Here is a 12806-nt window from a genome sequence, read left to right as displayed (position 1 = left end):
AAGGGCTACGATTATTATGGCGTTTGGCGATATGTATTAATGGCGGCACGTCTTCATAAACACAAGCACGGCTGTGCACCACGGAATAAGACACAAGGCTAGAGTATGTTGCTTTGTGTTTCTTCAAGTTCAATCCATGTTTTATGCCAATTCAACAAATTCACCTTTCAGACCTAAAGATTGGCACTCAATATAGTCGGCCTCCCGCCACAGCCGCGATTTGTGATGGCTTTGAGCCAGCCTTGCTAGCTGTCTCTACCTGGCTACTGGGATTAATTTCAACTTTTTCTATCGATTCCAAACCCTCCACAATATGACGTACGTTTTCCAAAGTCTGTTCCGCATTTGCCATGTATTCCTATGCAACTCAACACAGCGGTTGGAATATGGTGCAGTTGCTTGAATTGACTAGCCGCTGATTGGCTGACACTTACACCATGGCACCTGCCATTCGACCCCACTACGTGCTTGCCCGCTGTCGGCTCCGATTGCGGGCGGGTAATGGTGCCTTCCGTAAGTGTCAATTGCACACTATTTTTTTTTTTTTTCGTCCCTGGCGTTTGGTAGAGCGGATCGCTCCTTCCCCCACAAAATCTGATCTGGACAATTTGAGCAGTGACCACTTCCCGCACTTCACCACCACTTTTGCCCTTCCCCACGATCACGACCACAGTTCTTCGGTCCCTCTTCCTTTGCAGCCGACCGAGAGGACAGACTGAGAGACTCACAGAGCCGCCATGGGGCCTATTGCGCTTGCTAGCCGTTCCGGCGCGCTGGCCAGGGTAAGCGTCGTCATTTGTCCCCCGCAACGCAAACGACCTTCCTCTTTGGTTCTACGTCTTGGCTGACCACATTTTTGTTTCTCTCTCTCTCCAGCTCCAGCAGCAGCCCTTACGCCGCGCCCTGCCCTCGGCTGCCCGTCGCCTCTTCTCGACTGTCAACGATGCCGCCCCCCTGCCCCCTGTCTACGAGCGCCTCTACAACAAGTATGCCACCGTGCGGCGTGTGCTGGGCGCCGAGCGCCGGCTGACGCTCGCCGAGAAGATCCTGTACAGCCACCTGGACGATGTCGAGACGAACCTGCTCACGGACACGAACAATGGCCGCTCCATTCGCGGCACCGCCAACCTGCAGCTCAAGCCCGACCGTGTCAATATGCAGGACGCCTCTGCACAGATGGCGCTGCTACAGTTCATGGCTTGCAACCTGCCACAGACGGCCATCCCCGCCAGCATCCACTGCGACCATCTGATTGTCGGCGAGAAGGGTGCCGAGGCCGACCTGGAGGCCGGCATCGACACCAACGGCGAGGTGTTTGCGTTCCTCGAGTCGGCGGCGCGCAAGTACGGAATTGACTTTTGGCCGCCCGGCGCGGGCATCATCCACCAGACTGTGCTCGAGAACTACGCCATCCCCGGTCTCATGATGCTCGGCACCGACAGCCACACGCCCAACGCCGGCGGTCTCTGCACGGTGGCCATTGGTGTCGGCGGTGCCGACGCCGTCGAGGCGCTGGTGGGCGCCCCCTGGGAGCTCAAGGCTCCCCGTATCCTGGGCGTGCGGCTGACGGGTCAGCTTAGCGGCTGGGTGTCGCCCAAGGACGTCATCCTGCACCTGGCGGGCCGCCTGACGGTGCGTGGCGGTACCGGTTTTATTATCGAGTACGCCGGACCTGGCGTGCAGACGCTGAGCTGCACGGGCATGGCCACGATGGCCAACATGGGCGCCGAGGTCGGTGCCACGACGTCCGTGTTCCCGTACACCGAGGCATCTGCGCGCTACCTGGTGTCGACGCGGCGGGACCAGGCCGCACAGGACGCTGCACGGTTCCAGCAGTTCCGCGGCACGCAGGCGCCGGCGGCCAACGACAAGAACGCCGTGTTCGAGTTCTCCGCCGACGAGGGTGCCGAGTACGACGAGCTGATTGAGATCAACCTGTCGGAGCTCGAGCCGCACATCAACGGGCCCTTCACGCCCGATCTGTCGATCCCGCTGTCCGAGTTCCGCCAGACGGTCGAGCAGGAGGCGTGGCCCCAAAAGCTCTCAGCTGGCCTGATTGGCAGCTGCACCAACAGCTCGTACGAGGACATGACGCGTGTCGAGAGCCTGCTCAAGGCGGCGGCGTCGGCGGGCCTGCAGCCCGTGTCGGACTTTTACGTGACGCCCGGCAGCGAGCAGATCCGGGCGACGCTCGAGCGCGACGGCACACTGGAGACAATCGACAAGGCGGGCGGCGTGCTGCTGTCCAACGCGTGCGGCCCCTGCATCGGCCAGTGGAAGCGCCGCGACGGTGTCGAGAAGGGCACCTCGAACGCCATCTTCACGTCGTACAACCGCAACTTCCGCGGCCGCAACGACGGCAACCTGGAGACGATGAACTTCCTTGCGTCGCCCGAGATCGTTACAGCGCTTGCGTTTGCCGGCTCGACGACGTTCAACCCGCTGACGGACCCCATCCCCACTCCCGATGGCGGCGAGTTCCGCTTCCCGGCCCCGCACGGCCTGGAGGGCCCGCCGAAGCCGTTTGACGAGGGTCGCGCGGCGTTTGCGGCGCTGGTGCAGCAGCCCGATGCGTCGGTGGAGGTGGCCATCTCCAAGACGTCGGAGCGCTTGGCCATTCTGGAGCCGTTTGAGCCGTTCCCGAACCAGGACCTCGAGGGCCTGCGTGTGCTGGTCAAGGTGCAGGGCAAGTGCACAACGGATACGATTTCGGCGGCAGGGCCCTGGCTCAAGTACAAGGGCCACTTGCCCAACATCAGCGCCAACACGCTCAATACGGCCGTCAACGCGGCGACGGGCGAGGTCAACGTGGCCTACGATCTGGACGGCAGCAAGTCGACGATCCCCGAGTTGGCGCAGCAGTGGCGCGAGCGCGGCCAGCCGTGGCTGGTCGTTGCCGAACACAACTACGGCGAGGGCAGCGCGCGCGAGCACGCGGCGCTGCAGCCGCGGTACCTGGGCGCGCGCATTGTCGTGACCAAGTCGTTTGCGCGCATCCACGAGACGAACCTCAAGAAGCAGGGCGTGGTGCCGCTGACGTTTGCCAACGAGGCCGACTACGACCGCATCGAGGCGGGCGACGTGGTGGCGACGGTCGGCCTGTACGACATGCTGCAGGCGCGTGGCCAGGGCGAGGTGCAGCTCAAGGTGACCAAGGCGTCGTCGGGCGAGGAGTTTGTGGTGCCGGTGAAGCACACCGTGAGCAAGGACCAGGCCGGCTTTATCCTGGCCGGCAGTGCGCTGAACATGCTGTCGCAGCGGTAAGCTTGGAGTGACGAGTAAGGACGAAAGAAAATAAAATAATACAATGCATCCTTTCAGGGAGGAAAATGAAAACGCATACCAAGGATGGGGCTGGCATAGTTTGAATATCTTTGGTGCATCTATTCTCATGTAAATAGAATTTTAACATGGATTACCTTGTACGTTCCAACCCATACTGCATCAAGGGACCACCGTATCGCACCACGTGAAGACATCATTAGCTAACCTGTTTGGTGATAGTACATAACGTTTTACAAGTAGCTTTCCAAGTCATATTTCAACATCTCGTCCGCGCTGCCCGTTTGTGAGACTTGCTTTTTGTGCTCCCGAAAAATTGTGGAGTTCGTATGACGTACAAGTACAATTGCAGTCATACGTAGGTAACTCATGTTCCACCACTAATAGCCGCAAAAGTCATCGCCGCTCTGCGGTTCGCAAACGTCTCGGTATCCGTACGCGAAGTGCGTCCGCTGCTGGTCGTGGAACGTGGCGGTGCCGGGAATGTAACGGTCGCACCGGTCTGTGATTTTGGCAGAAAAGAGCGGCCGTGTGGGGCCATCGCAGATGTTGGAATTCCAGTTGCAATAGTAAGCCACGACGCAGCCGCTCTTGGAGTATATGCTCTTGTTTCCGTCAACGTCGAGATAGCTGCCGCACTGTGCGTCGAGGGCGTTGTTTGCCGCATCCGTGTTGGCGGCGTTCAGCACCATGTGCTGGCTGAAACATTGGATTCCGTTGGGCTCCTGCAGCGCCGTATCATGAGTTTCTTTGATTTTGGCGGCGGGCACGTTGCCACTGGCGCCGATGCGGTCGGTGCCGCCGGCGTCGACTGTCACTATGTAGACGCCATCCGGCTGGTTTTTCGGGATTTTGAAGCCGGATGCCTGAGCAGCGGCTGCAATAACGACAGCAAGGGTCAACAGCAACATGCTTTCAGTTGGTTGTAGAAAAGGGCAGAGTAGACCAGATGGGCAAGCAAGTGGTGTTGTTGAGAGTATGGGCGAGGCAGAGTAAAAGAGTCGTGATAATTACGCTTTTGTCTCGCCTATAAGGAACCGCCAATAACCATATAGGGGAAATACGATGACGACAGCGGCGAAGGGTTACTACAAAATCCAAAAGGGGTGGACTATGTTCCTGAGGCACAAAATTCTTGTCGTGACGTTGTTTGATTACAGTCCCCGTCTCGACGGGTCGGGATGTTTCTATATATTGATGTAATGGACAACTGCGCATGACTCGTAATCAACTTGAGGTTCCAACAGGACCCTTGCGTGTAGCCCGTCCAGTCCCTTTCTCTGCAAATTATATTTTGCCAGTCTATAAACAACCAACAGAAGTTGTTCCTGTAGCGGGTAAATTGACCAACAAAGATAGTTGCACTGCACAAAACCGTCACGGAGCATCGGAAGGGAATGCCCTGTGGTTCATGAGCTTGAATTTGCAAATCTGAAATTTTCCCGGTTGTGCGTGATTTATAGTTGGATCGATTCTTTGATAGCGCTTAGCGTTCGGCCTGTGATACTACGGCGTAGTAAACAATTTCACCTTTTGGCATGCAGGTGGTGTGGGTTGGTTATTTATGAATCGCCTAATGTTTAAACGAGCCAACTATTGCAAATAGAAAGATGAGTACTTGAAAGAATCAAAGAAGAAACATAAACAGAATAAGAAACGAGAGAGAATAATAAATAAAAAACATAAAACGCCGGTCACTCTGGTATTCCGCTGCTGCGCCCTAGACTGAACATGTAATTACCCCTATAACAACAAACCCATTCCCATGCAAAAAATGCTACCCGACGATGATGACCCATACGTTCCCCACCCTTTTAACCTAATATAGTCCCCCAAAATGGACTGTGGTCCCTAAATTCATTGCCGCCCCTTGCTCCGACCGCTCGGTTTTGGCTTCACCGGCCCGGCCTCTTCGTCCTGCGCCAACTTGCCCAATAGTGCCATCCATGGCTTGTTGCTCGTCACTTCGGTGGGTAGCTCGCCCGTCCAGACCGAGGGGACCTGGGGAGGTGGTGCTGCACCTGTTGGGACTTGTGTGGTAGACGCCTTTTGTGTTGATCCGCGGGTAGTGCTGTTGGCGGCAGAATCTGGCCCCGTATTCGTATTCATATTCACATTCATATTCATATCCCCATCTGGGGCACTCGTTGGCGGCTCGTCCGTTGGCGACCCTGTCGTCTCCGATGATACTGTTGATGCCGCTGTCGCGACGGCTGCGGCTACAGCGCGGCGGCGGGCGGCAGCAGAACGCTGGACAGCCTTTCCAAAGTTGGCCTTGCGCCCGCCCCGTGCCGCAATTTCTTTTTGTTTGGCGACGTGCCAGGCCTTGGGTCGCGCTCGGGTCCAGTGCACCCGTGGGTCAATGTGGGCGTAGACAAAATCGGGGGCCTTTCTGGCAGACGAGGACGTAGACGACGAAACGGACGAGTAGTGCGTGGGTAGTGGTGCGGCTGCGGCGGCCGATGCGGCCTCAAGTCGTTCTCTGGACTTCGCGACTTCAGGCGGCGGCGGCAGCGGCGCCACGTCCTCGCCCTGGCTGTAGATGTATGTGTCTAGGGAGAACGTCATTGCCGCTTTGGCTGCTTGCGGTGTCCCGTTGGCTGCGTCACTGGACCGCGCTTTGTCTCGTTCCTGGATCCGGCGCTGCAAGGATAGCCGTAGTCCCAACCGTTTCGACGTGGAGAGTTCTGCAGCGGCGTCATCTGCATCGCGATCCGGGCCAGACTTTGAAATGTGTATTGTAGGTGCCTGTGCCGCAGGTGCATTTGTTTGTGGTTCAGAGTTGCCGACTATATTTGAGGCAGAGGCGCTCGCTTGAGCGTCTTGGTTGTTGCTGGCTTGTGTGGTCGGCGGAAACGTTTCGCCATTCACTTCATTCGGCCTTTCCGTGGCATTCGTTCCCACGCCTTTGTCCCCTTCTGCAGGCACCCTCGGTGTCGGCGCCTCATTTGTTTGCGCCCGTTGGGCTCCATTCTCAGAATCGGATCGAGGTCGCTTCTTCGAATGGTGCAAGGCCCGTAATTCGGGCGGGCTTTCTGAAGGCGTCAAAATAGTATTGCCACCGTTTGCATTGCTGTTGTCTTTGTCTTTGATGCTGCTTTTATCACGACCGTTAGGGAGATGGTCCGCCGTCCCATTTTGCCGTGAAGCGGTGTGCAAAGAAGAAAAGTATGAGCCTGCCACACTCTCGCCGTTGGCGCGTGACGCGGGTGTAACGGGTGCGGTATTCGTAGCGGCGTGTTGTCCTACGCGGGGTAGAAAAGATGGTCTTGCTGCAGACGCTGGACGGGAACCACTGCCTGGGGCTGTCTTACGCCTCATGTAAGTAGTCGACAGTTCAGGTGAGAGTACTGCATTTTTGGGCAGACGTGGAGTATCGGATGTGGGCAGCGGAGTGGCAGATGTGGAAACCACCGCCGCAGCCGGTTGTGACGCCCGCGGTGACGGGTTTCCCGACACATTTGCCAAAGTATCGCCTGATTTATGTATTGGTGTTGCAATGGTTGCTGGTGCTGCTTTTGCTACCGCCGTTGTCGCCGTTGTCGCCGTTGCTCCTGCTCCTGTTGTTGTCGGTGCGCTCGTGCCATTTTGCTTCTTTGGGCGTATCCGTGCCAGATGCTGAATACAAAACGGCGTCGTCATCCACGTCAGCGCCAAGCACCCGGGAAAAGTGCATGGCTCTGGGGGCGGCGACACCGGGCTTTGCTCCGCGATGACAATGCCAGCCCTGGAGTGTGGACCGTCGGACGGCAGACCATCGGTGGCTCCGCGCAGCCGCGGCAGTGTGCTGTCATGCGCTGTGCCTTGTAGGATGCTGTTCATAATGCCGTCCCTGCTGCTGAGAGGGTCGCTGAATAGCCTCCCATGGACATCATAGCCACTACGGCGTGGTGGCGCCGACGTATCTGGTAAAGATGCGTCTCGCATCTCTTTCCTCGAGTTGTAGAGCGACAAAGGACATTGAAAAAATAAAGAGCAGGAAAAGTTCCAGCCGCGCGTGATGCAGTGTGAGTCTATAACGGGGCGCCAGAAGCGAGCATGCGTGGTTAGTCGTATGAAGAAAGGACAGCATAGCTATAGCCATGGAGCACGAATGCGAAGCGACGAGGATGCAACAAATGGAAACATATAAAAGGGCGGGACAAGGAACAGGAAGCAGAGGGTAGGGATTCCGTCTCAGGTCTTTTCAGTTTCTTATAATGGTCATCATGCAGCACGGCCGAGCGGTTACGCATGCCATCTCGACCTCCACAGGGGCCCGTCCCGTATATAGAGAGGCATAGCGAGAAGCAGGACAGCATCGTGTCACCCTCCTTGCACAGCCAAATGTCTGCCATGGCCTTTGGCCCCGGTGCTAAGCATCCGCACAGATTGGAACAAGCCCGTAAAATGAGGCAAGTATCTGCGCGAAAAGGTGCATCCGGGACTCCAAAATAGTGGCAGCCCAAGAGACGCCGTGGTTGACTGGCCGCAGAGGGCCAGGCAATCAATGCAGCGTCTGTATAAGGGGTCTGTGGCAGCCGCCCCTGTTCGCCAGCAGGCCATTGAGCTGAGGCGAGGTGGGATGAAAAAAGTGCAATAAAACAGGGGCAGCCGCTCAGCCGCAGAACAGTATACAGAACGCTCAGCGTGTGGGCAGAACTGTATAGCCTGCGACCAAGTTTGTGTGACACAGGGCCACCTGCGAAAACAGAGGCGAGAATGCCAAGTAAACCAGAGAGGCCGCCATGAGCGCCATGAGGCTGTCTGACCTTTTACCAATAGTCATCATAGACGGAGGTGGGGGCAATGAAGAAAATGAAAAAGAGACGAGGGTAAACAACGAAATTGTCGGATGAAAGAGGGGGAAGGCTGCAGGTGGTTGGGGAATCGGGGAGGGGGATGAGAGCGAGCAGAATAGAATGTGAAAAGAGAGGAAAATATAGAGCAAAGGTGTGAGAGGTAAAGGAAAGTGAACCACCCACGCTCACAACAAAAACGGCGAAGATGAGAAGGACTATGAATATAGAATACATACCGGGCCGGGCAACGAATTGCCGTTCACGGCACTTCAGGACGAGACCTCGGCCGCAACGCCAGCAGGGCGCCGTCACCGTTGTCGCTCACCAGTGCGCTGCGGCCTGGACAGACGCATGGAGCGCAGAGCCGGGGCCTGAGGCGCAGACAGCTGTGCGGTCGCGCAGGTCCAAGTCGGCTCTCAGGGGCGCCGGCGACGACGAAGCAGGTCGTCCGACGGAGCACGCGCCGCTGCTGAGCCTGTGAGAATGGCCTCGCGGTGCTGAGCCGCGCGGAGCAGGAAGCCTTGCCTGCGTGCCGTGTGTTGCCTGGCAGATCTCGCGCGGCGGCGAATCAACGACGAGAAAATGAGGCGAGACGATAGGCGACGAAGTGCGACGAGGGTGGACGACGAGAGGCCCGCGTTGTGAGGGTGTGGGAGAGCGCAGGAAAGAGGCGAGGCTGGCCGTGAGCCAGATGACAGACAAAAAAGCACACGCCCACTTGCGGACCGTTGATAGACTAGACGCTGCGAAACAACACGGCGGGTAGACGACAAGGGGGTGTCTCTGTTTTGCGACTTTCAGCGGTTGCGCGAATCCATCCTTGGGCAGTCGTGGGAACTGCGTTCTGCGTTATACAGCAGGTCCCGGCGTACACTGTAATACAGGCTGCCCAGGGAAAGAGCGACATCCACACCGTAACCGCGGCCCACTTATTTTGTTCCTTTGCAGCGCTAGTCGGTGCCACTCAGGAGGTTCGTTCCTTCCCCCGTCCAGCTGTCCCTCAGCCTTCTGTTCCTGCCGAGACCAAGTCCCAAAACCGCAACCACGAGGGAAGGAGACGAGACGAGCGATGCGGAAGGCGCCATCCAGTAAAACGTAGGCCGGCTTGGAACAACGATGCGCCGGAGCACACGACTACAGTGCACAGTTGGCGCGCTGGGGTCTTACAGCAGGGCCGCCTGGGGTCGTCTCACTGAGACAACGGTGGCAGCTTTTCCAGCAATTAAACACGTCGCGCCAAAAGCGGCAGGAGGGGTGAACCCCATTCAGGGAGCTACGATTGACCTATCCCACGGTGCACCGAATATAGGGCCACCCTGAATTGTATATTCTGCGAGGATCCGCAGCCTCGTTATCCTTCTGCCAACCACCACGACACCCGACCGCCGACTCGATCTCCCGCCCTCGCCGCCCACGCCGCCGTCGCCCCCGATCCGCGACGCGTGCCCCGCCCCGATGGATTTCCTCAAGTCGGCCGTCGCGTCGGCCATCGCCAAGGGGCCCCCGTTTCCCTATTCCTTTGGCGACCGCGTCGACCTCGACCCTTCGATCTGGACATTGTACAACGGAACCCGACGAGTGCGTGACGATGCAGCCCTGCCAGTCTTTTTTGACGCGTTGACGTCTACTTGTCCTCATTCGTGTCCTCGCTGAAGCCCCTCTAACACCTCCCGCCCCAGGACGACGGATCCAACTGCAGCATCTTCTCCTTCGATGTCACCGCAAACAAAGCGCGCCTCCCGCTGGCCCGCAACGCCCTCAAGAAGCTGCGCACCCTACGACACCCCGGCGTCATCAGGGTGCTCGACACCGTCGAGACGGACACGTACATCTACATTGCGACCGAGCGCCTGGTGCCCCTGCGGTGGCATGTGAAGCGCAAGAGCCTGAGCCCTGAGACGCTGAAGTGGGGATTGTCCAGTGTTGCTGTATGTTGACATGCTGTTCTTTTCTTTTTTTTTCTTTTTTCTTTATTGTCTCGCCCTGTCCTGACTAGACTCCCAGCGTACAATCAAATTCATCAACGGTGACGCCTCGTCTGTCCACGGCAGCCTCAAAGTCGCCTCGATCTTCACATCCGAGAGCGGCGAGTGGAAACTCGGCGGCTTCGAGGTTCTCAGCAACGTCAAGGACGACGACGCCATCATCTACAACTACGGCAGCCTAGTCCCGGATGCTGCCCGCTACACCCCGCCGGAGCTGGCCCGCAACGGCTGGGACGCCATCAAGCGCAGCAACCACTGGGCCGTCGACTCCTTCAACTTTGGCGTGCTCATCTACGAGGTCTTCAACGGCGACTTTGCCAGCAGCGACCAGGCCGGCCAGACCAAGAACGTGCCGCCCACCATGCAGACCGGCTACAAGCGCCTTGTGAATGCCAACCCCAAGGCCCGCATCAGCGTCGCAAACTTCCTCGAAATGGGCCAGCGCCACGGCGCCTTCTTCGACTCGCCTTTGATCAAGCTGACGGACGGCATTGAGAACCTCGGCGTCAAGACCGAGGAGGAACGGGAGCGCTTCTTGGAGTAGGTCCGCATTGTACCTTGGATCCCGCCATGCGTGACCCCTGCTAACCCAACCAGCGACCTGGACGAACTGACAGACGACTTCCCTGAGGACTTTTTCAAGATGAAGGTGCTGCCCGAGCTCCTCAAGTCCGTCGAGTTTGGCGGCGGCGGCCCCAAGGCCTTTGGCATCGTCATGAAGATCGGCACAAAGCTGTCCAACGACGACTTTGAGACCAAGGTCACGCCCGTCGTCATCCGCCTCTTTGCCAACCCCGACCGCGGCATCCGCGTCTGCCTGCTCGACAACCTGCCGCTCATGATCGACCGCTTCCCGCAACGCATCGTCAACGACAAGATTTTCCCCCAGATCGTCGGCGGATTCACCGACCTTGCGCCCATTGTGCGCGAGCAGACGCTCAAATCCGTCCTTGTCTTTGTGCCCAAGCTGTCCGACCGCACCATCAACGGCGAGCTACTGCGCTATCTGGCCAAGACGGCCAACGATGAGCAGCCGGGCATCCGCACCAACACGACCATTTGCCTCGGCAAGATTGCCAAGAACTTGGGCACCTCTTCGCGCAGCAAGGTGCTCATTGCCGCCTTCTCGCGGTCGCTGCGCGATCCCTTTGTACACGCGCGCAACGCCGCACTGCTGGCGCTCGCAGCGACGGCCGAGCACTTTTCACCCGATGACATTGCCGGGCGCATCCTACCCGCCATTTGTGCCGTGCTGCTCGACAAGGAGAAGCTGGTGCGTGACCAGGCCACCAAGACCATGGACGTTTTCATGGACCGCATTCGCAAAGCAGCCGCGGCGATGCCCGACTCGGTCCTGCCGCCACCCTCGGCAACAGCGGGTGGCGATGCCAACGCCAACGGCGCCGCGCGCATGAGCACGCCGCAGCCCGACGCAAATTCCGGGTCCACCAGCTCCTGGGCCGGCTGGGCCATTTCCTCGTTTACAAACAAGATGTCCGCCGCGGCCGGCGAGATGGAGTCGGGCGCGGCCGGTTCGGCGTCCACGCCGATGCCGTCTGCCACAGCCCAACCCGGCCGACCGACCATGCACAGCACGGCCTCGGCCTCGACGCTGCACCGCCAGGCCGTGCGCTCGCCGTCGGCCTCGCAGCCCGTGTCGCGGAACTCGTCCTCCTCGAATGTGGGAGGCGACTCGTACTTTGCGGATGCAGCCGACAATGCCGATGCCGCCGCCGAGGACGATGCGTGGGGCGCCATGGACGACGGCTTTGGCGATGACGGCGGCGATGCGTGGGGTAACGATGACTTTGACAACGGCGACGGGAATGCGGATCCCTTCGCGGCAAAGACGACGACAAAAGCGGCAGCAGCCACGTCGAGCCGAACCGCCAGCGGTACTGGCGGCGTGCAGCCGTTTGGCGACGACGATGCGGAGCCCGACTTTGCGGGCTGGCTGGCAGCGCAGGAGGCCAAGAAGAAGAAGAGCAGCATCGCCGGCGGCGGCAAGGCACTGCCCAAGGGCCTAGCGAAGACCGGAACGGGCTCGGCCTCGTCGAGCCGGGTACCGTCGGCGTCACGGCCCGCAGCAAAACCCGCCGCCAAGCCGGCAGCGAAACCCGCCGCCAAGCCGGTGACCAAAAAGATCAACCTGGCGCCAAAAGACGACGACGATGCCGACGGCTGGGGCGACGGGTGGTGAGCTGCTCTCGTTGTCATCACAACGGCGTAATGCCGCTCATGTCACTGTTCTTTGTTTTTCTGCCTTCATTCGATTCCGTCCACAATAGAAGCAAGCGACCCTTGGCTAAACAAAATACCAATACGTTTTGAAACGATATATCCACATGTATATAAGATTCATTGTCTCCCTTTCTCTCCTTTGCTTTGCTCATGCCATGCCGTTGTTCTCTATAGAGTTGGAGGTCCATTTTCTTCGGCGACCAGATGCCGTTATTAAGCGGGCAAGTATGCATGGCGGCCGCCCGACCTCTGGGGTGTGCCGTTTGTGGCATCCCGTCGCCCATGCTGTGGCGTAGCACACATCTGCAAGTATATACTGCGACCTGGCCGAACTGGCCGTCATATTCCCAACTGTGCACGGTCCGTTCCGTGTGCCCAAAGCTGTGTCCCAAGCCAACCAATCCGTTTCTCCAAACACCGGCCTACCTCCACCTCGACGCGGCTCTTCTTCTTCGAGGCATGGGCACGTTGCCTTCGCAGGACACCATCGCGGCCGTGGGTATCAAAATACTGTAAA

General features: G+C 58.5%; 4 protein-coding genes across 4 annotated transcripts; 2 read left to right on the top strand and 2 right to left on the bottom strand.

Moving 5' to 3' along the window:
• Positions 1-737: 737 nt before the first annotated feature.
• Positions 738-3264, top strand: SPBR_08169 (aconitate hydratase 1; the record flags this gene model as incomplete). The annotated part of the gene is made up of 2 exons (XM_040766407.1): positions 738-782; positions 889-3264. The coding sequence occupies 2 exons, from the start codon at positions 738-740 to the stop codon at positions 3262-3264; spliced, it is 2421 nt and encodes an 806-aa protein (XP_040614772.1).
• A 398-nt stretch (positions 3265-3662) lies between these two features.
• On the bottom strand, positions 3663-4193 carry SPBR_08727 (uncharacterized protein; the record flags this gene model as incomplete). The annotated part of the gene is made up of 1 exon (XM_040766965.1): positions 3663-4193. One exon carries the CDS (start codon positions 4191-4193, stop codon positions 3663-3665), a length of 531 nt encoding a protein of 176 aa, XP_040614771.1.
• Positions 4194-5139: 946 nt separating this feature from the next.
• SPBR_08315 (uncharacterized protein) lies at positions 5140-6958 on the bottom strand (the record flags this gene model as incomplete). Its single annotated transcript, XM_040766553.1, has 2 exons — positions 5140-6527; positions 6808-6958. 2 exons carry the CDS (start codon positions 6956-6958, stop codon positions 5140-5142), a joined length of 1539 nt encoding a protein of 512 aa, XP_040614770.1.
• Positions 6959-8268: 1310 nt separating this feature from the next.
• SPBR_08086 (uncharacterized protein) lies at positions 8269-12248 on the top strand (the record flags this gene model as incomplete). Its single annotated transcript, XM_040766324.1, has 5 exons — positions 8269-8540; positions 9410-9641; positions 9743-9991; positions 10068-10588; positions 10646-12248. The coding sequence occupies 5 exons, from the start codon at positions 8269-8271 to the stop codon at positions 12246-12248; spliced, it is 2877 nt and encodes a 958-aa protein (XP_040614769.1).
• Positions 12249-12806: the final 558 nt, after the last annotated feature.

Source organism: Sporothrix brasiliensis, assembly GCF_000820605.1.
Source record: "Sporothrix brasiliensis 5110 chromosome Unknown Cont22, whole genome shotgun sequence".
Lineage (NCBI taxonomy): Eukaryota > Fungi > Ascomycota > Sordariomycetes > Ophiostomatales > Ophiostomataceae > Sporothrix > Sporothrix brasiliensis.
The sequence above is the reverse complement of the archived record's forward strand: the minus strand, read 5'-3'. Positions and strand labels throughout refer to the sequence as shown.